Raw genomic sequence first — 22,691 nt, 5'->3', positions numbered from 1 at the left:
CTCAACAGTCAGCCATCCGCAATTCCGCGTCAGGGCCGTCGGGAGCCCTGCTTGGAGGCCCGCACTGCTCTGGAAAGCAACGTTTTCCAGCCAGGATGCTTTTGAAATTGATTTCTCTCACTCCTGGCGGAGGTAAAGGCACAGCACTCACAGGCTCCCGGGGGGCAGACAGCTCCGCAGAATAACGAGCCACCCCCTCTCTTCACCGCTCCTCCCTCCCGGTGCCCTTGGGGTGTCCTTGAGCTGCTGCATGGCCCCTCCCTCATATCTGCCGTCTCTGACTTCAGAAGGTAATGAAGGGCTGCAGGTGGCACGAGGAATGCCGGGGCCCGGGCAGCTCGATGTCAAAGGGGCTGCTGAGCGGCACAGGAGGGGGCTCCCCTAAGCTGGAGGGCAGAAAGGGTCTCTCACGGTCAAGCACAAATCAGACACAGAGGGCAGCCGCGCACTGAAGCAACCGCCCGGGGCTGGGCCATGGCCGTGATAGTGGCGTGTGTGCGTTCCCGTGGGCTGTGTGAGTGTACGTTTGTGTAGGTGTGCATGTGGGCAGTTGTGCATGTGTAGGTGTTATGTGCTTCTGTGTGTCCGTATGTGTCCACATGTATTGTGTGACGTGCGTGTGTACATGTGTTTGTATTGTGTGTACATGTGTGTTTGTATGCTGCATGTGTTTGTGTTGTGCATTGGTGTGCACATGTGTGAGGTGTGTGAGCATGTGTTTTGGGTGTTGTGCATGAGTGTGCATGTGTGTTGTGCATGGATGCACACTGTGAACATTGTGTTTCTATATGCATGTGTTGTGCACATGTGCACACTGTGTGTGTGTGTACACGGATGCATGTGTATCTTTCCTGCTGTTCTAACGGCAGCAGCCTGCACAGCAGGTTTGGGGCCCGCCCACCTTTCCTGCCCCTGCAAACTCAGTCCTCAGCCCAGGCTCTCAGAGGAAATGCCACAGAGCAGGGCCTTCCGGCCTCCCCAGCAGCCTGGGAGCCGACACTGACGCAGCCTTCGCCCGGCCCCTGTCAGCCTGTCAGCCTTCGCCCAGCCCCTGTCGCGGGTCCCTCCCCTGAAGGGAGACTCCCTTCCCAGCTCCCATCCTGGAGGCCAAGGGCAGAGCGGGAGGCAGGCGCCTGCCCTGCAGAGAGAAGGCCGCCCTGCCCCCAGCAAGCACCTCCTTGTCCCCCAACCAACCCGCTGCCTCTTCCTCCCAAGCTGGCACTGTCTGGCACCTGTGCCTGCATCTCTGTCTCGGCCCCCCTCAGACAGCCACATGCAGCCTTGGCTGGCAGGACCTCTGACCCTGTGACCCCAACACCGCGTCAGCTGGGGCTGCCTGCCAGGGACACTTCCCGCCCTGCCCCACGCCCAGGCCTCTGCGGATGTGGGCGGGCCCGGGCTGCTCTTCGCAAGAGGCCTTCTAGGAAGCGCTGACCTGGGCCGGAAGCTGGGGGCTGACGTCATTCTGCACGGAGGAGACCCCGCCAGAGCCCCCGGGGACCCCAGCGCAGCCCTGGCCTTCCAGACGGTGACACCCCCTTTTTCAAGTGATTTTACACACAAGCAAATGAAACCCCAAAACTGCTTATGGTAAGGAAACGCCGCTGGCTTCCGGCGCGGCTTTTGTGTCTTCCCATCTCAGTCTCCCCTGCTGGACAGCAGCTCCCTGGGGGTCAGGGTGGGTCTCCCGCAGCTCAGCAGCACGCGGCCCACAGGCTCCCGGAGCCAGGCCCTCTGCGGATGTTTGCTGCCGCCGCTTCCCACTGTCTTGAAGGGTGAAGGTGACCTTTAAGGCTGATGTTCTGCAAGTCTCCTGAGGCCAAGGGCTCGGCGGCCAGGCAAGTCCTCTGCTGCCACCTGGTGGTGAGTGTGAGGCACGCTGCTGGTGATTGAAGGGAACTGGGGGCTGGAGGCTCCCTGCGGGCACTGCGGGAGTCTCCCTGCGTCAGCCAACTGGCAAAGACGGGCATCGAATACTCGGAGGGGTCGGTAGATCTGCTTAAAGTCACCCAGCAGGTCACCAGCAGAAAGGGACCAGTGCCTCAGGCTTCCTCAGCGCCTCCCAATTTTCACATTATGCGTAACTTTGCAGTAATCATCCGCCCAGCGGTGCTAAGTCCTGGCTTTGGAGTCAGACAAGGTGCACCTGGCCCAAGTCCTCACCAGCTGGGAGACACCAGGCAGGTGACTCCATTTCTAAGCCTGGGTGTCCTCAGCGAACAATAGAAGCGGGCTACAGGCTGCTGTGGAGGCTGCGTGGAGATTGCCGTTACCAGCACAGCGGGCACAGGGCCTGGCATACAGCAGGTGCTCCATTAATGCTTTTCCTGCTGCTGCTCATAATGGTGATGACAATGATACTGATGACAGTGATGCCCAAGGTGAAAACAGGAGCAGAGGAGAGCGTCCAGTGTCCGGAGCAGTGGGATGTGAGAGAGCCTCCCTGGAGATCTAGAAGCCGAGCCCCAGACCGGAGAGGTAGCTTCCGGTGAGACTTCTCTCCCCCGCTGCCCCCACCTGAGGATGCGCCGCTGTCCTGCAGCGTCTCCCACCTGCACCTGATCACAGGGCTCACCTGGAGGCACCAAAAGCCCAGCTCCCTGGACTCTGCCCCTCCAGACTCTACGTCAGCGGGTGTGAGCTGGGCCCAGGAGGCTGTATTTGCAACGCGCTGCAGGTGGTTCTCCCGGCCTGGCGGGCTTGAGAAGTACTGGCCAATCCCATCTTTGCACGACGGCCGTGTGCCCTGGAGTGAATGGGGCTGGACACTGGCACGCAGAGCTCTCTGGGGAGCTCTCAACCTGAATGCATACCAGGGAGCAGTGGGGCAGTCAGACCACAGGGGCCTTGGACGCCAGGCCACACAATGGGAAGCAGGGGAGAGGTGATCAGAGCCTCGGCCCTCAGAAGACCAGGCGAGGGGGAGCGAGGCCCAGAGGGCAGAGAGCTGGCAGTGGCGCCCACACGGAAGGCCGATGTGCATCCCAGGCCTGGCACCAGGTAGGCAGAGGTGAGCTTGGAAAGGAGGCAAGGGGAGCAGGCATCCTCCTGGCTTCAGAAGCTCTCCCAGCAGCAGCCCATGGGACCCGTGGGGGTAGGAGCAGCCACCAGGGAGACGTGGCAGCTGCTCAGACTCCAGGCGAGTGGCTGGGCACCACGGCCAGAGCTGCACCCTGCATTAAAGCTCACATCCATGTGGCCTCCTGCCCTGGGGGCTGGGGGGTGAATCTGGCTGACTCACCTGTGACTCTGAAGGGGTCTTGGGTGCAAAGCAGCCCCAGGCCCCAGCGCAGGCAGCTCCTGAGCCTGGGCCCGTTGAGATGACTTCAGGGTGGGAGCCCAGGTCTCCAGGCCTTGCCATTGGCTGGCTGGGGTCTTGCACAAGTCCCCGCTGAGCCTCTATCTCATCTGGACGAGGTGGTGATGAGGCTGCTGTCAGATGACTGTCAGCTTGGTGCCTGCAGGAGTCTATGTGACCTTGACCTCACAGTAGCCATGGTGACAGTGAAATCACCTGGGCAGCCATTGCAAGGAGGGTTGTTCCAGAATAGGCCCCAAGGCGGGAGGCGAGGAGACAAGGGCTGTGGCCAACCTGGGATGGAGCCACGCTCTGGGCCCTGTGTGGACAACCTCTCAGGGGTATCTAGCCTACCCCAGACCAGAGGCGAAGCAGCCCCAGGCCCCAGCCTTCCGTGCCCCTGAGTTTAAGAACCACCCGGGTGGGGAGTGATTGGAGATCCAAGGAAGGATGGCACCAGGTGGCCCCAGGAGGGGAGAGGGGAGGGGTCACACTGCATGTCTTGGAGGCCAGATGAGATGAGAGCCCCCCCTACCCCCTCCAAGTCCTTCCTGAGCCTGTGCTGCTGGAAGATCCAACTGGGGGAGCAGAGATCAGACAGCCCACCAGCCAGGGGGAGTTCTGCCTGGGCGGGCCCTGGTGCTCTGTACGACTCTCCAAGGAGCTTGATCGAGTGTCTGGTGAACTGCCCATGGGCCTTACAGACCCTGCCAAGGCCTAGCCAAAGGCTATTTCTCTGGGCCTGGATGCGTGGGCTCCTGCAGCTGCAACACCACAGCTGTAGCTCCAGTGGCAGACATGGCTTCTGGGTCCTGGAGGCCGGGAGTTCAAGGTCAAGGGCTGGTTCCTCTAGGGCCTCTTCCTTGGCTTGCAGACAGCGTCTCCTCCCTGTGCCCTCACGGAGTTGTCCCTCTGTATGTCTGTGTCCTCATCTCCTCTTCTTACAAGGACACCAGCCAGATTGGGCCAGGGCCCACCCCAGTGACATCACTTCAATTTAATCAAAGCCCCCACCTCCAAACACAATCGCATTCTGAGGCCCTGGGGGTAGAGCCCCATAGGATTTTCAGGGAGTCACCTTCCAGCCCCTAACAAGGTCCGGGCAGGACCTGCAGTCGAGCAAGGCTGCAGGCGTGAGTGACAGCTCCACCCACTGTGCAGGGCTGGGCCCACCCCCCTGCAATGGCTGCCAGCCTGTGCAGAACAAAGGTGTCTGCTCTGCTGGTCCGGGACAGACCCGGGAGGAGCAGGGAGCCCCAGACACCCCGATTTTCAAAAACATCCAGCCCCAGCCCCAAAGCACAGTGGGCCATTGTTGTTGCCAACCACAGGGCACCCCCTTCTGTACAAATGGGGACTCAATGGCACAACAGCCGGGCAGGTCCTGCTGGAGGGAGGGGGAGGGGAGAGTCTAGGGGAGCCACTCCCAGGACTAAGAACACTTCACACCACAGCCCGGCCGGAGGAACAGAGAGAAAAGGGCACAGTGTGCTGAAGGGTGTGTGTGTGTCTGTGGTGTGTGTGGAGTGTGTGGTGTGTGGACTGTGTGGTGGATGTGTGTGGAGTGTGTGTGGTGTGTGTGTAGTGTGTGTGTGGGTGTGTGGTGGGTGTGTGCATGGGGTGTATGGTGTGGTGTGGTGTGTGTGGAGTGTGTGGTGTGTGTGTACAGTGTGTGGTGTGTGTGTGTGGTCTGTGTGGAGTGTGGAGTGTGTGGTGTGTGTAGCATCTGTGGAGTATCAGGTGTGTGTGTGGTGTGTGTGGAGTGTGTGGTGTGTGTAGCATCTGTGGAGTATGAGGTGTGTGTGTGGAGTGTGTGGTGTATGGAGTGTGTGGTGTGTGTGGAGTGTGGGGTGTGTGGTGTGTGATGTGTGTGCAGTGTGTTGTGTATGGAGTGTGTGGTGTGTGGAGTGTGTGGGGTGTATTGTGTGTGGAGTGTGTGGTGTGTGGATTGTGTGTGGAGTGTGTGGGGTGTATTGTGTGTGGAGTGTGTGGTGTGTGGATTGTGTGGTGTGTGGAGTGTGTGGTGTGTGGTGTGTGTGGAGTATGTGTGTTGTGTGTTGTGTGTGGAATGTGTGGTGTGTGTTGTGTGTGTGGAGTGTGTGGAGTATCTGTGGTGTGTGTTGTGTGTGGAGTGTGTGGTGTGTGGAGTGTGTTGTGTGTGTGGAGTGTGTGGAGTATCTGTGGTGTGTGTTGTGTGTGGAGTGTGTGGTATGTGGTGTGTGTGGAGTGTGTAGTGTGTGTAGTTTGTGTGGTGTGAAGTGTGTGGTGTGTGGAGTGTGTGCTGTGTGCGGTATATGGAATGTGTGTTGTGTGGTGTGTGGAGTGTGTGGCATGTGGTGTGTGGATTGTGTGGAGTGTGTGGTGTGTGTGGAGTGCGTGGAGTGTGTGGTGTGTGTGGAGTGCGTGGTGTGTGTGGTGTGTGTGTGGTGTGTGTGTGTGGAGTGTGTGGTGTGTGTGGTGTGTGGATTGTGTGGAGTGTGTGGTGTGTGTGTGGAGTGTGTGGTGTGTGTGGTGTGTGTGGAGTGTGTGGAGTGTGTGGTGTGTGTGTGGAGTGTGTGGTGTGTGGTGTGTGTGTGGAGTGTGTGGATTGTGTGGAGTGTGTGGTGTGAGGTGTGTGGTGTGTGTGGAGTGTGTGGAGTGTGTGAAGTGTGGATTGTGTGGAGTGTGTGGTGTGAGGTGTGCGGTGTGTGTGTGGAGTGTGTGGTGTGTGTGGAGTGTGTGGTGTGTGTGGAGTGTGTGGTGTGTGTGAAGTGTGTGGAGTGTGTGGATTGTGTGGAGTGTGTGGATTGTGTGGAGTGTGTGGTGTGAGGTGTGTGGTGTGTGTGTGGAGTGTGTGGAGTGTGTGGAGTGTGGATTGTGTGGAGTGTGTGGAGTGTGTGGTGTGTGGAGTGTGTGGTGTGTGTGGAGTATGTGGTTTGTGTGGAGTGTGTGGAGTGTGGATTGTGTGGAGTGTGTGGAGTGTGTGGTGTGTGGAGTGTGTGGTTGTGTGGAGTGTGTGGTGTGTGTGGAGTGTGTGGATTGTGTGGAGTGTGTGGTGTGTGTGGTTTGTGTGTGGAGTGTGTGGTGTGTGTGTGGAGTGTGTGGTGTGTGGTGTGTGGAGTGTGTGGTGTGTGTGGAGTGTGTGGTGTGTGGATTGTGTGGAGTGTGTGGTGTGTGTGTGTGGAGTATGTGGTGTGTGTGGAATGTGTGGTGTGTGTGGATTGTGTGGAGTGTGTGGTGTGTGTGTGGTGTGTGTGGAGTGTGGTGTGTGTGGTGTGTGTGGTTTGTATGGAGTGTGTGGTGTGTGTGGAGTATGTGGTGTGTGTGGAATGTGTGGTGTGTGTGGTGTGTGGATTGTGTGGAGTATATGGTGTGTGTGTGTGGAGTGTGTGGATTGTGTGGATTGTGTGGAGTGTGTGCTGTGTGTGTGGAGTTTGTGCTGTGTGGATTGTGTGGAGTGTGTGATGTGTGGTGTGTGTGTGGAATGTGTGGTATGTGTAGAGTATGTGTTGAGTGTGTGGTATTTGTGGAGTGTGTGTTGTGTGTGTGGAGTGTGTGGTATGTGTGGAGTGTGTGTTGTGTGTGTGGAGTGTGTGGTATGTGTGGAGTGTGTGTGGTGTGTGTGGAGTGTGTGTTGTGTGTGTGGAGTGTGGTGTGTGGAGTGTGTGGAGTGTGTGGTGTGTGAGTGGAGTGTGTGGTGTGTGTGTGGAGTGTGTGGAGTGTGGTGTGTGGAGCGTGTGGTGTGTGTGTGGAATGTGTGGTATGTGTGGAGTGTGTGTTGTGTGTGTGGAGTGTGTGGTATGTGTGGAGTGTGTGTTGTGTGTGTGCAGTGTGTGTTGTGTGTGTGGAGTGTGTGGTGTGTGTGGAGTGTGTGTGGTGTGTGTGGAGTGTGTGTTGTGTGTGTGGAGTGTGTGGTATGTGTGGAGTGTGTGTTGTGTGTGTGGAGTGTGTGGTATGTGTGGAGTGTGTGTTGTGTGTGTGGAGTGTGTGGTATGTGTGGAGTGTGTGGTGTGTGTGTGGAGTGTGTGGTGTGTGTGTGGAGTGTGTGGTGGGTGTGTGGAGTGTGTGGTGTGTGTGGAGTGTGTGGTGTGTGTGTGGTGTGTGGAGTATTGTGGTGTATTGTGTGGAGTGTGGTGTGAGGTGTGTGGTGTGAGGTGTGTGGTGTGTGTGTGGAGTGTGTGGTGTGTGGAGTGTGTGGAGTGTGGAGTGTGTGGAGTGTGTGGTTGTGTGCGGTTCGGTGGCTGTGGCACGGGCTGTCACTGGGCGTCACAATGGCCGCCCACTCTGATGCCTGTTGCTGACTTTTGGAAAGCCCGGGGTCGGTGTAGTGTTCTCTGCAGGTTCTCGCCCCAGTGGCGGTAGGTGGTCGTCCTGCTGGTGCCCACAGGGTCCCGGTGCCTTCGGCCTCCAGGGTCGAGGGCGCTTTACTTGGCTGAGGGCGCTGGCAGGGCCCACCCGCCGTGGCATCTGCTGGCACTGGGGTCCCCTCTGGCCCCCCGGATCCCCCTCGGTGAGCGCAGCAGGCAGCCAGGGCCCCCCAGGCCAAGTCTCCCTCCCCGTGATGGGGTCTGGCGGGGTCCGGCGTGGCCGCCCAGTGTCTGGTCCCGGGAGGGGACAGAGCGAGCTTCTGCCTCCAATTCGAGGCCACGATGGGTTGCCCAGGGGAAGCCGCCCAGTTCCAGACCCTCAAGAGCACGAGTGCCCTTAAAGCCCACACCGAAGGCAGCAGGACAGCCCCGCAGACCCCCGAGAGAACAGGACGGCCCCGCAGAAGGAGGCCAGGGCAGGAGTCCGCCCCGGTGCCCGTGCGGACAGGGAAGGGAGCCCAGCCTCCCTCCATTCCCCGCAGCCCCTTCCAGGTCCCTGGCCGCCCCCAGCTCTCGGAAGCCTCCCCAGTCCCTTTCCCATCAGAGGCTCTGCCTCCAAAACCCTCTCCTTCCGGCCCAGTGTGGAGGGAGGCGCTTGAGCTCGGAAGAAGGAAGGGACGCAGGCGACCCCGTCACTCCGAGGCCGCCGGGTCCCACGCGAGCAGGAGACCCGCTGTCCTTGCCTCCGGGCGCCGCCCTCGTGCCCCTCCCGCCCCTCATGGAGACAGCACCAGCAGACGGCGGGTTGCTTGTGTCACCTGCTCTTTATTGACTGCCGCGGGCTGCGCTCTCATGGACGATCCTTGTCCCCAAGAGCGGCACTACATAGAGGGGTTGGAGGAAGATGGTCTGAGAGAAGAGGCCATGAGAGCCCAGACGCACAGAAGCCCCGGGAGGTGTGGGCAGGGCCCGCGGAGGAGGGAGGCTGCAGGTGTGTCGGGAGACACCTGGCCGGAGGTCACCCCCTCCTTCCGGACCCTCAGCAGAGTTGAGGCGCCTGCACCCCAGGGGAGCCAGGCTCTATCTAAAGGAGTGTGAGGTGCGGTCACTTCCGCCACTGGCCGGTGTCGGGGTCTGGGACACCCTGAGACCCTGAGCTCTCCTGGCTGCTCTCTCAAACCCTCATTCCATGTGAGAAGGTGGAAAGGAAAAACAGGGAAGCAAAGGAAGACAGACACCCCGCCCTCAGGGTGCTCCCCGGATGATGGGCTGGGGCTGCAGGGGAGTCAGCCCAGGCGATGCCTGCTTAGGACGAGGGAGCAGAGCTGGGCTTCTCCTCCCGCGCCACGGGAATGGCTCGCTCGTGGGTGGCGTCTAGGCCAGTCTGGATCTTGGGGCCAGAGAAGGTCAGCATGCCGTCGGCCGACAGGGAGCAAGAGAGGGCCGACTGGTCCACGTTGGACGGCAGGCGGTAGCGGCGGTGGAACTCACGGGAAATGTAGCCGTGGTCGTCCTGGAGAGGGTAGGGGGCCACAGTCAGAGGGGCCACTGTGCAGGTGGCTGCCTCGCCCCATGCCAGAGAAGCTGCTCCAGGCCCACCAACCGCAGAAGGTGGCCAGCCTGCAGGGGCTCTCACAGGGGCCGGGTGCAGCCAGCGCAGCCCACGACCAGGTCCCCTGGGATTTATGGATTCACGCCCCTGCTTCTCTGGACCTCAGCCTGGCCTTGTGGCCACTTGCCGGGCTATTCCCTGCATGGGGTTGTCTCTTCACGCTCCGTGGCTTCACTCCAAAATCGCAGGATCATTCCGTACCAGGCCCTGCACCTCAGCCAGGCTTCCCCTTCCAGACCCCGCAGGACTGCTCCAGCCCAGGTCTCTCTGCAGCCCCACCTAATGAGGTCAGACAACCCACGCGCTTCCACGTCCCCTGGACGCCCTAAGCCACAGACTCAGCTCCCTGGGCCGACCTCCTCCTCCACTGAGTGCAAAGACCAAGAGCTGGGAGCTCAGAAGCATTTTCCAGGCTGTGCTGGAGCTAAGTAGGGGCTTTACCCGGCCCAGGCGAGGGAGGGGCAGCACATGAGGAGGTCAGGGTTCACCCCCCAGCACTGCCTTCTCCAGCCATTGAAAGAGGACCCCGGCCAAAAGAAACCCAGACTTTGGCTAAGGGTTCCACCTTCCGGCTCCTCTGCTCTCCAGCCCCCGCAGGACACTGTCCATCTGTGAGAGCCTGTGAGCTCTTCCCGGCTCCGCCAGGAGATGTAGGTCACCAGGGCCTGCATGCCCCGGCTCCCTCCACACCACGGAGACCCGAGGCCTCCACCCAAGCAAGAGCGGGGCATCAGGGTGACTGTGGGGAGAAGCTCCCGTCCCACCTGCCCAGTACTAGCTGTGCGACCCAGCAGGCTGAGGACCCCCTTGTTCCCCAACCGTGTCCTGGAATAATGAAGACACTGGTCCCAAAGGGCTGCTGTGACGTGAGGGTGTCAATGCATGTAGAGCATTCCCAGCGGATGCAGCTATGCCGCTGGGGACTAACCTTCCTCAGGTGGGGCTCATGTGAAGACGTACATTGGCTAGGAGGCAGCCACCAGGGGCACTCCCACTTCCTGGGGTTCTTTCAAAGACCACCCTGGCATCCAGGTGACAGGGATGGAGCTGGTGACGGCTGGGTGCAGCAACCCGGGAAGGGACCCTATCCTAGATCCCTGAGCCACATTCACTCGGAACAGTGACCTCTGTCACTAGGAGGGGCTGGCTGTGCTCAGGTGGGATGGCCCCTCCCTCGGGGAAAAGCCAGGCCTGATTCGGGGGCCCCCGGAGAGTGTCCCTCTCCCAGGGTTGAAGGCCTCGTGCAGGTGCGCAGGCCCGGTTGTGCCTGCCGTGACCCCCTTGTCCCCACACCCACCTCGCCCCCCTCTCCCACCTCTTAGTGCCTGGGCTCACCTGGCGCTCGTTGTGCTTCCCGTGGATCTCCACAAAGTCGTCCTGCACCTTCACAGTGAGGTCCTCCGGGGAGAAGTGCTTCACATCCAGGAAGATGACGAACTTGTCCCGGTCGGATCGAACCTGAAACCCAAACGTGCTATGTGGAGCTACCCAGAGGGTGCCGTCCCTGCTGCGGCTGGCAGAGACAGGGCGGGCCCCGGTTATTGAAACAGAGACGCTTTGATCCCCTGCCGGCCTCTTCTCCCACACACCAAGTGGGGCGGAGCTTTCAGGGGCCTGTGACTGTCTCCTGGACGGACAGGCACAATCCTCGACCTGTCTCCAAACCCTCAGGCCAGCTGAGGGGCTGGGTGCTACTGGTGGGCCGGCTGGTTTGTGCCTATGGTCAGGTGGCTGGTTATAGATCGGTTGGCTGGTTATGTGCTAGTTGGCTACTGGTTATGGTAGGAGGGGTTGTTATGGATTGGTTGGCCCATTAGGGTGAATCGTCTGGTGAGTGATGCTTGGCTGGCTGGCTGGACTCAGCCTGTGGAATGAGGTCACTGCCCTTGGCATCATGCTGTCTATAGAAGCAGCTGGAGCCTGCTGATAGCCTGCACAGCTGCCTCTGCAAAAAGCACTTCCACACACTCCCTCTCACTGCCCTGGCTCAGCCTCGGCTCCCTGAGGCATTTTGCGCCCTGGCATTGATGCCTACTGCAGCAGCCCTGGGGAGGACCCTGTTTCTTAGGTGCTGGGTGGGACTCAGGCTCTCCAGAACTGCAGACTCTGCACCGCTCACCCGTGGCTCAGAGAGGAGGCTGGCGGGGGCCCATTGCCTGTCCTTTTGGCCTTGGCAGGGCACCTGAGTAAACTTGCCACAAGTTTTGCTGGCCGTGGGCAGGCCGAACTCATGGGAGGAGATACTAGGAACCTCCTGTTCTCTGGCTTTCAGGACTATGACCCCCACCTGCTCCCAGGCCTCCAGGACTCAGGAGACCAGCGGAACCCGGGAGCTGGCATTCGCCACCACACATGCCTGGATTCGCCACCACACATGCCTGGATGGGTTGCTCTTGGGGTTTCCAGTATGTGGCTAGGGCCTTACAAAGCACGTGTGGGTCATGAGCTGATGGAGGAAAACAAGGGTGGGTTCAGGCTGCTCCCTTATCCAACCTCTCCCCAGTGCCAGGGGAGGCTCTGCTGCGTGGCTGCAGTGGGGACACAGGCTCTCACCCAGCCTCTGCAAGGGGATGAAGTGGGGCGAGGCCACCTGCCTGATGGAGCAAGACCAGAGTCCAACACTCTCCACCCACCGAGGCCACCACCCTCTGAGCAGCGAGGAGAGGCCAGCGCCACGGGCCACTCTTACCTCAGAGATGCCAGAGTCCAGCACGGTGCGGAAGAGGGACTGGCGGTAGTAGGGGCTGATGGTGGACGACAGGAAGGGCAGCAGGTCGTACTCAAAAAGGCCCTCGCCGAAAAACTGGTCGAAAAGCCGACTGGGGTAGAAGGGCCCCAGAGTGCGCTTGAACCAGGGGTGCTGGATGGTCACGTCCATGTTCAGCTTTGGTACCACGGGGACCTGGAGGCTGGAAGGAGTCAGCGGGGCCTCTGGGCAGCGCAGTGTGGAGCTAGGGCTGAGCCCTCCCTATATATGCCACCAGCAGAATGGAGGCATTAAGGGATTTCTCTGGAAGGGCATGAGCTCATGAAGAAGGCTGCTCAGTCAGCAGAAATGTGGCTGGGACAAGTGCCCGCCCCCAGCCCTGGGAGGGGCTGCACGGACTGTCCCCGAGGCCTGGACTCAGCTGAGGCCCGCCTGGGCACCCTGGGGCTCCCGGGAGGGCAGACAACCCAAGGAGGAGCTCTGTGCCCCATACTCGCCTGGGGCAACAATGGAACTTCTCATCTCCCAGTTTGTGGGCAGGGGCTACGTGCCAGGGACCATGCTAGTTCTCTGCACACCTTGTCCTACCTGGTGGTCCTCATGGTCACCAGAGGAGAGAGAGCCCACACCCCTGTTAGATACAGGGGTTAGACACGTCGTCCTCAGTCTCACTGTGCCCAGGCAAGAATGCACTGTTTTCCAAAGCAGAGTGACTCTGTGAACCTCGTTACGCTCACCACTTATAAAAAGTATGCATGCTTGTAAAAACTCCTGAAGAAGAAGCTGAAAGGTGCCATAATTCCAGCGCCTGGGGGAGCCCTGTTGAGTTTCATGCTTGTCCTCCAGCGGTCTGCGGGCCTCCAGCACGAAGACGGGCTGCGCCGTGTGCAGATGAAAGCGCCAGGTGGTGAGCTTCCCTCTGTGGCCCACCCTGGACGCCCAGCCCCATGGCCATCGTCCCCTGTAATGCCTCGAGCTTCTGTGGCATGACCTGCCATGGCTGTTGGGTTGGGCTGCTCCTGTCAGGGTGGCGACATGTCCCCACGTCCCTGCCACCCATGCTGTCCCGCCACCCACATGATCCTGTTATCCGCACATCCTGGTGATTATTTTGCTCCTCAACCCATGGCCCCTGTCCAGTTCTCACTAAGTGTCCAGGCACTCCCAGTTTTGTTTGTTCGTTTTTGAGATGGAGTCTTGCTCTGTCACCCAGAGTGGCGCCCAGATCTGGCACCCAGACCATGCAGAGGTTTCAGCTCACTGCAACCTCTGCCTCCCAGGTTCAAACAATTCTCCCACCTCAGCCTCCTGAGTAGCTGGGACTACAGGTGCCTGCCACCACACCTGGCTATTTTTTTTTTTTTTTTTTTTTTTTTTTTTTTTTTTTTTTTGTATTTTTAGTAGAGATGGGGTTTCACTATGTGAAAACCCAGGCTGGTCTCAAACTCTTGACCTCAGATGATCCACCTGCCTTGGCCTCTCAAAGTGCTAGGATTACAGTCGTGAGCCACTGCGCCCAGCTCACTCCTAGTTTTAAGTCTTTTGATATTTTGGGGTAAACTTGCCCTGGGGAGCGTGGTCCCCCCCCACATCCCCCCCGCCAGGCTGGGAAGAGGCCGTGCCCCCTCTCCCGGGCTAGCTTTTCTAGTGTTCGGTCCAGGCTGTGGGAAGTTGCTTCGTCCTCTTTGGACCTCCCAGTTCCTCCTCAGCTTCTAACAGATTCATGCGTGTGGAGTAAGCACACAGGACACTCCCGGGCTTTGCAAATTCATCTCCAGCCCATGGGCTCAGAAGGCCACAAAAGGTCAGACGCCCCAGTGTATGAGGATCAGACCTGACACATCCCGGGTGGGATCAGGGCTGAAAGTGGGGCTCCAAGGTGTGCTCCACGGGGCACCTCTGTCGTAAGCAGCACCCAGCACCAGACCCTTCCTCCTACATTTACAGCACTGTCTGGGAACACAGGATCCCAAAAAATCTTGAAATGACAACTTCTGCCCTGCAAGGTTACAACTCCAGAGAAGTGATTCCCTGAGGTGCCAAATTAAGGTGCAGATAGGAAACGCTGGGGGAGTGATGGGTGCCTCCCCCAAAAGCCTACACCAGACCTCTGCCTGTGGGTCCTCAGAGCCACCCTGTGAAGCAGGTCCCAGCATCATTCCTGCTTCATAGACCAGGAAACAGCAGCTTAGAAAGTTAAGCCGCATGCCCAGGTCAGTTGGCTTGGAAGAAGGGAAGGAGGCTTAAAGACACCTTTCCAGGCTGGGGGTCAACATCCAAGCAGTGGCAGGGTCTGGGTGAGGCAGCAGGCAGCCCCGTTGTGCTGGCCGCCTATTCCTGGGGCACAGGGAGGGGGAAGAAGAGGCCGCTGGGATGGAAGCGAGCATGCAGCTTGGCCCCGGGGAGGGTCGAGCCAGGCCAGGCGTGCGGTCAGTGCTGGGCGGAGCCATGCTGGAGTTTGCAGCAAAAGGAGAAGGCCATTGTCCTCATCCTGCCTTTATGTACAATGTTGACAGTTTGTCCACCACAATTTTTTTGCATTCATTTTTATTTATTTATTTATTTATTTATTTTTGAGATGGAGTCTCACTCTGTCGCCCAGGCTGGAATGCAGTGGCACAATCTCGGCTGACTACAACCTCTGCCTCTCAGGCTCAAACAGTTCTCCTGCCTCAGCCTCCCCAGTAGCTGGGATTACAGGCGCACACCACTACGCCCAGCTAATTTGTATATTTTTAGTAGAGATAAGGTTTCACCATGTTGGCCAGGCTGGTCTCGAACTCCTGATCTCTGGTGATCCACCCACTTCGGCCTCCCAAAGTCATGGGATTACAGGCATGAGCCACCACATCCGACCCATTTTGATTTTTTTAAACATTGCATCTAAACATGATTTAAATATCAGAACACTGAGGGCAGTGTTTTTAGTGTCCCTGACATTTGGCAGGGAGGGAGGAGCTGTGCTGTCCTTCACAGCTGGCCCTGCACATGGTCAGTCAAACAGCGGGGACTGCAGGCTGACGAGGTGGCTGAGGCACCAGCCTGGGACTGGGCACCAGTCTGGTCCTACGGACTGCACAGCTCTGGGCGTCTAGGATGGGACAAGGTCCTTCAGACACGGGGCAGAGTGAGGTCCAGGCACTCACACCTGTTGTGCTCCTCACCACATGCCGTAGGGCCTGGCAACTCAGAGGCCGTGGTGGGACGTCAAGGCTTCTGCCACAAGGTTGGCCGGACCTGCAGGGGCCTTCTGAGTGAGCCAGGGCCTAAGCCTGCACAACAGAAGCAGGAAGTCCTGGACCGGGGGGACAGGGAGGGCTCTAGGGTCCTAGGGACCCTTTCAAACCCCGAGTTTAGGCATTGTATTAGTGTCTTGTGGCTGATGTACCAATCACAGATTAGTGGCTTAAAACAACACAAATGTCTTATCTCACAGTTCTGGAGGCCACAAGTCTGAAATGTATCTCATTCAACTTAAAACAAGACACTGGCAGGGCTGGCCTCTCCTGGAGACTCACAGGAATCTGTTTCCTGCCTTCTCCATCGTCTCGAGGCACCTGTGTTTCTTGGCTCGTGGCCCCTCCTCCACCTTCAAAGGCAGTGGTGGGCAGTGAGGTCTCTCCCATCACATCCATCTGGCAATTACTCTCCTGGCCCACCTGGATAATTCAGGATCACCCCCGCCACATCTCAAAGCCTGCTACTTTCAGGCTCCACTCACTGGCCCGGAGCCTGCTGTGCACACATCCTCGCTGAATGTTCCACACTGGTCCAGTCCTATCTCTTAACTCTGCGTTAAACAAAGTCCCTGCTTTTGTGGAGCTGGGTAAAGACAAACAAGAAACAAATAAACAAGTACATGCAGGCTGAGGTCAGCGCATCCGCCGGCCAGAGCCCTGCGCCATTCGCCTGGATTCTGGGCAAACAAGACCCTTTTGCTCTGGACGTGGGCTCCTCCTGAAATTTGTGTTGAAAATGCTGCCTCAAAGCCACAGTGTGCAGGCGGCGAGCAGGGGGAGGTGATGGCCAGAGCACCGAGGGATATGTCTGTGGAAAATGAAAAACCAGAATGAAACCAAAGACAAGTCAGTGTTCTCTTCCTGATTCACTGTCCGTGAAAATCACGTCAGCACAAAATACGCCTCCCCTTTTGCTGGGCTAAGTTCTAGCAATTGCTGCATTCATTGCAGTTGATTCTCGAGGCAGGGACATTCTATAAAGCTGTGGTGAGTACTGAATTAGTGATGCCTGGACTGCTGAGCCATGGCTCCCAGGGGAGACACAGGGTTAGGGTCCTGTGAGCCTCTGGTCCCAATGTTCTCATCAGCCAAGCAATGCATCATCTGTCTTATGAGTGTTTCTGTGTAAAGATGCTTTACTGAGGCCAGGCATGGTGGCTCACGCCTGTAATCCCAGCACTATGGGAGGCCAAGGCCGGTGGATCACCTGAGGTCAGGAGTTCAAGACCAGCCTGGCCAAAATGGTGAAACCCCATCTCTACTAAAAATACTAAAATTGGCCGGGCGCGGTGGCTCAAGCCTATAATCCCAGCACTTTGGGAGGCCGAGACAGGCGGATCATGAGGTCAGGCGATCAAGACCATCCTGGCTAACATGGTGAAACCCCGTCTCTACTAAAAAATACAAAAAACTAGCCGGGCGAGGTGGTAGTCGCCTATAGTCCCAGCTACTCGGGAGGCTGAGGCAGGAGAATGGCGTAAACCCGGGAGGCAGAGCTTGCAGTGAGCCGAGATCCGGCCACTGCACTCCAGCCTGGGTGACAGAGCAAGACTCTGTCTCAAAAAAAAAAAAAAAAACAAACTAAAATTAGCCAGACACGACGGTGTGTGACTGTCATCCCAGCTACTTGGGAGGCTGAGGCAGGAGAAAAGCTTGAACCTGGGAGGCAGAGGTTGCAGTGAGCTGAGCTTGTGCCATTGCACCTCAGACTGGGCAACAGAATGAGACTCCGTTCCAAAAAAAGGAAAAAAAAAAAAAAGATGCTTTACTGAATCTATAAACGTTGATTCACTAACACTGAACTCACGGCCAGCAGCCCTGTAGCTCAGCCTGAAGGAAGCTTCTCTAACACGTGTTTCCTCTGTGAGACGCGCTGCAGCTTTTCTTACTTTTTGCAGTTTTGCGTGTTTTGCTCGTGATTTTGCTGTTAAAATGTCCCCAAGCAGAGCTGGAGAGTAACCAAACAGTAACCAAAACTGTCTTTGGGTTTTCATTTGTATGGCATATTTTTAGAAACCTTTTACTTTCAACCTATTTGTGTCTTTGAATCTAAAGTGTCTGTCGTAGACAGCATATAATTAGATAATGTTTTGAATCTGTTTGGACAATTTCTGCATTTTGACTGAAGTGCTTAATCCACTGACTTAAAAATGCCTCCAAGCCCACAGCTCTTTAGCACTGGGCTTGAGGACGTTTTAAAAAGCAAAATCACAAACAAAACACACGAAATGCAAAAATCGTGGCACTCAATAGACCTCAAAAAGGACACTGGCTGACCGCAGGAGGCTGAAACAAGAGGGCATAGTGTTGCCTTATTCACCCTCAGCCAGGAACATGTGTAAGGAGACAGATGTCTCGGCACTGCATGCATCAGTGAATGACCAGGAAAACTCTGCAAGTATTGATTTGGGGGTCACAAATAAATTTTTTTGGTGATTTTTTTGTAGGGACGGGGTTTTGCTTGCTATGTTGCCCAGGTTGGTCTTGAACTCCTAGGCTCAAGCGATCCTCCCACCTTGGCCTCCAAAGGTGCTGGGATGACATGCGTGAGCCACCGTGCCCAGCCTGCAAATAAACTTGACCAAGTAGGTGTCGTGGACTGAATTGAGTTCCCCCAAAATTCCTATGTTGAAGTAGTAACCCCAGGACCTCAGAATGTGACTGTATTTGGAGATAAGATCTCTCAGGAAATTAAGTTAAAAGGAGGTCATTTGGGTGAGCCCTGATGTGTGTGACTGGCATCCTTATAAGAAGAGGAAATCGGCCGGGCACGGTGGCCCATGCCTGTAATCTCAACACTTTGGGAGGCCGAGGCAGGTGGATCATGAGGTCAGGAGTTCAAGACCAGCCTGAACAACATGGTGAAACCCCGTCTCTACTAAAGTAAATACAAAAAAATAGCCAGGCGTGGTGGCGTGCGCCTGTAGTCCCAGCTACTCGGGAGGCTGAGGCAGGGGAATCACTTGAACCTGGAAGACAGAGGTTGCAGTGAGCCGAGATCTTGCCATTGCACTCCAGCCTGGCGACAGTCTTGTTCTGTCTAAAAAAAAATGGCGGGGGGCGGGGGAGGAGTCTGGACAAATTCCAAAAAGAGACACCAAGAACATATGCACACAGAGGAAAGTCCACATGAGGGCACAGCAAGAAGAGGCCCGTCCGTCCGCAAGCAGAAGAAGGAGCCGGCCCCGCCAACCCCGCGATCTTGGACTCCCAGGCTCCAGGACTGTGAGGCAACAACTGTCCGTTGTTTAAGCCACCCGGTCTGTGGTCCCTGGCACACTGACATCGCAGGGAATTCCCAGATCTGGAACGCACGAGTCATGGGGAGAGACTATATTTCTGGAATCTTCACATTAGCACAGTTTTATTTCCTGTCCTTTTCTAAACATTTACTGAGTGGAAATTGTCCAGTGAACTGCCAGGCATGGGGCCACTCTTGACACTGCAGACGCAGCCACCTGCCTTTGCTTGGAGCGGCTTTGAAGGCCAGGTGCAGGTGCACTGGGGGAGGGGTGCTTATCTCCAGCCCCGTGGTTCAACATATTTCTGTGCCTAAACGAGAAATTTCACATAACAACAACAGCACTCATAGCTGGGCGCGGTGGCTCACGCCTGTAATCCCCGCACTTTGGGAGGCTGAGGCGGGCAGAGGTCAGGAGATTGAGACCATCCTGGCTAACATGGTGAAACTCCGTCTCTACTAAAAAAATACAAAAACTTAGCCAGGTGCAGTGGCGGGCGCCTGTAGTCCCAGCTACTCAGGAGGCTGAGGTAGAAGAATGGCGTAAATCCGGGAGGCGGAACTTGAAGTGAGCCGAGGTCGTGCCACTGCACTCTAGCCCAGGCAACAGAGCGAGACTCTGTCTCAAAAAAAAAAAAAAAAAAAAAGCAACAACAGCAGCACTCACAAAGAAACCGAGCTGGAATTATTTCAGTTCTGTCATTCTACATGACCTCTTGGTGTTTTCATTCTGTGTTTCAAATGGAAGACTGTGAAACCGGAGCACAAACGGAGGTGTAGTGCTGAAGTTGAGATGTTAGCTCATGCATGAAAGAATTGGCTGCATTTGAATATCTTTAACATTGAAATGCATTCTTTTTTCTGTTAATTGCTTTAAAGAATGAATCAAGAAAATCATGATTATCCGTGATTATTACATAACTATCCTGAAAATAATTTTTCAGTATGGAGGATGGAATATTCAAAACCGTGACTCACTCTGGTGTCAAATACCCTGGGGCACCACCGGCCTGGGGAGCCTCGAGCTCCTTGCTGGCGTCCAGCGGCCTCTGGCAGCCCTCCAAGTGTGAGTGGACCGAGGCTGTTTCGGGAGGCCTGGAGCCCTTTGGCTCTGCCCTCAGTCTGCCTCTGAGCCAAAACCTGCAGCCAGCCTTGTCACCAGCAACGCTGGGACCCCAAGGTAGAGAGGATGTAGGAAACAAGGGTCCCCGCCAGGAGGTCTGAAGAGTGAGGTGAGCTTCTTTCTGTGCCTCCCACACCACTGCCCAGTGGCACAGGGCTCCCTGGGGCCTGCCTGGGACAGCCTGCTGGAGCCCGACCCCAGTACACAGGCCCCAGGCTGGTGTGAGCTGGGTCAGGGGAAGGTCCGCCTGGGGACGGGAAGGATCGTGGAGAGAGAGGTCTGCCCAGTAGGCCCTAAGGCCCCCTCCCAGAAGACGCTGACCTCTCCAGGCAGCCTGGCACGGAAGCCAAGGGCTGCGAGTCAAGTGTCTGCCTCCCAGGCCAGGGCTGGAAAGAGTAAGAACAAGGCTGCTCCTGCAGCCTCCCACCTGGGGAGGGCACGGGGGTAGGCAAACAGCTCAGCCCCGCGGGCACACTGGGGTCTGTGCAAACACGGTCACCCTGGGCACGAGCGGCCCTTCCTCACTGGACGTCCCTGGGCATGGGCAGCCCTTCCTCACTGGATGTCTCGTGGTTTTCCTGGCCTCCTGGAGAGTCACCGTCACCCCTGCCTGTGCACTGGACCGAGACCCTGGCGAGCGTGACCAGCCCAGGGCAGGCCCAGCCAGAGCGCCCAGTGGGCCCCAAAGGACCCGCCTTGGGTTGAGGGGCTGTGGGAGGAGGTCACTGCAGTTTCCAGAGAAGGCTGAGGGTGGGGGGGTCACTGAAGAGACTGTGAGGGGACCTGGGCATCATCCAAGGTGCCAGTGCCCACCTGGGGTCTCAGTGGCCGCAGGGAGAATACGGGCCGAGTGCCACCACGCAGCTCCATCCGGCCTGACCCTCGGTCCCAGCCCCGCCCAGGGCCACTGCCGCTGGGCCCCCCACACAGATGCAGGGACTGCGCAGGCGGCAGGGTCGGAGGGACGCAGCCTCCACACGGGCCCCATCTAGGCCATCTGTACCCTGGCAAGGGAGGCGCCAGCCCAGCATGCCTGGCTCAGCGCAGTGCCAGCACAGGCCCCACCCTCGCCCCCCGGGGAAGAAAAAGTAAGACTTTGCCAGAGATCAGAGAAAGAAAAGCCACGTGCCTCCCACAGCTGAGCACGCCGATGGGCAGGGCTGGCCCCTGCGCCCACCAGTCCTCGCGGGGGCCGTCCCACCTGGGAGAGGCCTCAAGGCCATTGGCTGCCTCGGCAGGACCTGCAGCCGAGTGGGACCTGCAGCCGGGGCCTCAGGCCTTTCGCAGGTGTGGAGCCCGGCTGCCTGAGGATGCTCTGCAGGGTGGGCAGCGCTGGGGATGGCAGGGGGACCGTCCCTCCCGGCCCAGGGGCTGGGCAGGACCCAGTGTGGGCTGCACGGGGCTCCTGAGGGTAGAGAAGGGGCTGGAGGAGATGTGTGGGTGCTGGGGTGCGAGGGCAGGGCTCCAACCAGTCTGGGAGCATGTGCAGGGGTGTGGTGTATATTTGATATGTGTGGTGTGTGGGGTGTGTGTGTGTGATGTGTGTGGTATGTGGTGTGTGTGGTGTTTATGTGGTGTGTGGTGTATATATGACGTGTGATGTGAGTGGTGTGTGTGTGGTGTTTATGTGATGTGTGGGGTGTGTAGAATGTGTGTGTGGCATATGTGTGGTGTGTGATGTTTCTGTGATGAGTGTGGTGTGTGGTGTGTGGTGTGTATGGTGTGTCTGTGATGTGTGTGATGTGTGTGTGGTATATGATGTATGTGCAGTTGGTGTGTGTGTGGTTTGTCTGTGATGTGTGTCTGTGTGGTGTGTGTGACGTGTGTCATGTATCTGGTGTGATGTATGTGTGGTGTGTGTGTGGTTTATCTGTGGTGTGTGTCTGTGTGGTGTGTGTGATGTGTGTGTTGCATATGTGGTGTGGGGTGTGTGTGGGGTATGTGTGGTATATCTGTGGTGTGTGTGATGTGTGTCGTGTATCTGGTGTGTGATGTGTGTGTGGTGTGTGTGGTGTGTGTTTGTGGTTTATCTGTGGTGTGTGTCTGTGTGGTGTGTGTGTTATATATGTGGTGTGGGGTGTGTGTAGTTTATCTGTGGTGTGTGTCTGTGTGGTGTATGTGATGTGTGTGTCATGTATCTGGTGTGTGATGTGTGTGGGGTGTGGGGTGTGTGTGGTTTATCTGTGGTGTGTGTCTGTGTGGTGTATGTGATATGTGTGTGATGTATCTGGTGTGTGATGTGTGTGGGGTGTGTGTGATGTGTATGTTGTATATGTGGTGTGGGGTGTGTGTGGGGTATATCTGTGGTGTGTGGTGTGTGTGTCCGTGGTGTGTGTGCCTGGGGGTGTGTAAGCCACTGTCTAGGAGGTCGTTTTTCTCGAATGTCTCTGCAGATGGAACCTGTCGGGAGGTTTTTCCCGGCCTCTGCGATGGCTCCTCCGCTCCCCGCATTGTTTCCGCGGCCTAGCTTAAGCCTGTCCTCAGCGATTTGCCGCTCCGCTGCACCCGAGCTCAATGCCAGCCCCTCACACAAAGGCGACATTCACTTCATCTAAAGGATTCCCATAACGCCAGCAGTCTGCCCCACAAAGGCCGGCGCTGCAATTTTCCACTCCAGGGCCCCTGGGGCTCACACACAAATCCGCCTGTGTAGGGCGGATGCGGCATTGTTGCGGCTCAGCAGGGAATGTGCCTGAGCTAAGCCCTTGCCCTGCTTCCCCTCGAGGTCAGCAGGTTAGACAGGATGGTCCCCCGCAGACCCCCGAGCTGTCCTCAGAGTGGAACGTGGGGCCGGTCATGCCCCCCAGCCCCTTCCAGAACAAAGCCGGCAGGCAGAGTGTGCCACAGACCCCCGAGGCCCTCCAAGGCTAGAGTTAGGTTGGGGAGAGGATCCTCTTGGGAGGGTTGAGAGACAATTCTGTCCCACAGCACACACTGGGCGCTCACCACTGCCAGAACGTGCAGGTCATGGGTGACTGGGACAGAGCCAGTGATGCCCCGCCCTCCCCCTGCCAACCAGCCCTTAATGTGCCCATCACTGGGTGTCACTTTTACGGTGGCGGCAAATGCTACTTCATTGAGTTTATTTTTATCACGAAAATGTTTACACAGTCTCAAAAGTAGAGACCACAGAAAAATGAGCCCTTCACATACTCATCAGCCAGATCCAACAATTAGGAGAATTT

The 22,691-nt window shown here is 57.3% G+C and overlaps 1 protein-coding gene and 1 long non-coding RNA gene across 3 annotated transcripts in view; one reads left to right on the top strand and one right to left on the bottom strand.

Moving 5' to 3' along the window:
• The first annotated feature begins 447 nt into the window (after positions 1-447).
• The window catches only part of LOC119619314 (uncharacterized), a 36,143-nt gene continuing 13,899 nt past the window's right edge, over positions 448-22,691 (top strand). For both annotated transcript variants that reach the window (XR_012090926.1, XR_012090925.1), the window contains exon 1: positions 448-3,000. This is a non-coding gene — a long non-coding RNA (uncharacterized lncRNA). The remainder of the gene's footprint in view (positions 3,001-22,691) is intronic.
• CRYAA (crystallin alpha A) lies at positions 8,390-13,271 on the bottom strand. The gene is made up of 3 exons (XM_007969408.3): positions 11,886-13,271; positions 10,532-10,654; positions 8,390-9,097 (listed from the first exon to the last, which is right to left on the bottom strand). Exons 1-3 carry the CDS (start codon positions 12,072-12,074, stop codon positions 8,891-8,893), a joined length of 519 nt encoding a protein of 172 aa, XP_007967599.1. The 5' UTR covers positions 12,075-13,271; the 3' UTR covers positions 8,390-8,890.

The sequence above is a fragment of the Chlorocebus sabaeus genome, chromosome 2 (genome assembly GCF_047675955.1).
Source record: "Chlorocebus sabaeus isolate Y175 chromosome 2, mChlSab1.0.hap1, whole genome shotgun sequence".
In the NCBI taxonomy this organism is placed as follows: domain Eukaryota; kingdom Metazoa; phylum Chordata; class Mammalia; order Primates; family Cercopithecidae; genus Chlorocebus; species Chlorocebus sabaeus.
The sequence above is the reverse complement of the archived record's forward strand: the minus strand, read 5'-3'. Positions and strand labels throughout refer to the sequence as shown.

Bases quoted from the DNA above. Each gene is read 5' to 3' on its own strand.
- CRYAA (XM_007969408.3), bottom strand. From the start codon at position 12,074: ATGGACGTGACCATCCAGCACCCCTGGTTCAAGCGCACTCTGGGGCCC. The intron at 10,655-11,885 runs GTAAGAGTGGCC...TTTGGGTTTCAG, and splicing joins TGGACTCTGGCATCTCTGAG to GTTCGATCCGACCGGGACAA. The intron at 9,098-10,531 runs GTGAGCCCAGGC...TACCCTCTCCAG, and splicing joins GGAAGCACAACGAGCGCCAG to GACGACCACGGCTACATTTC.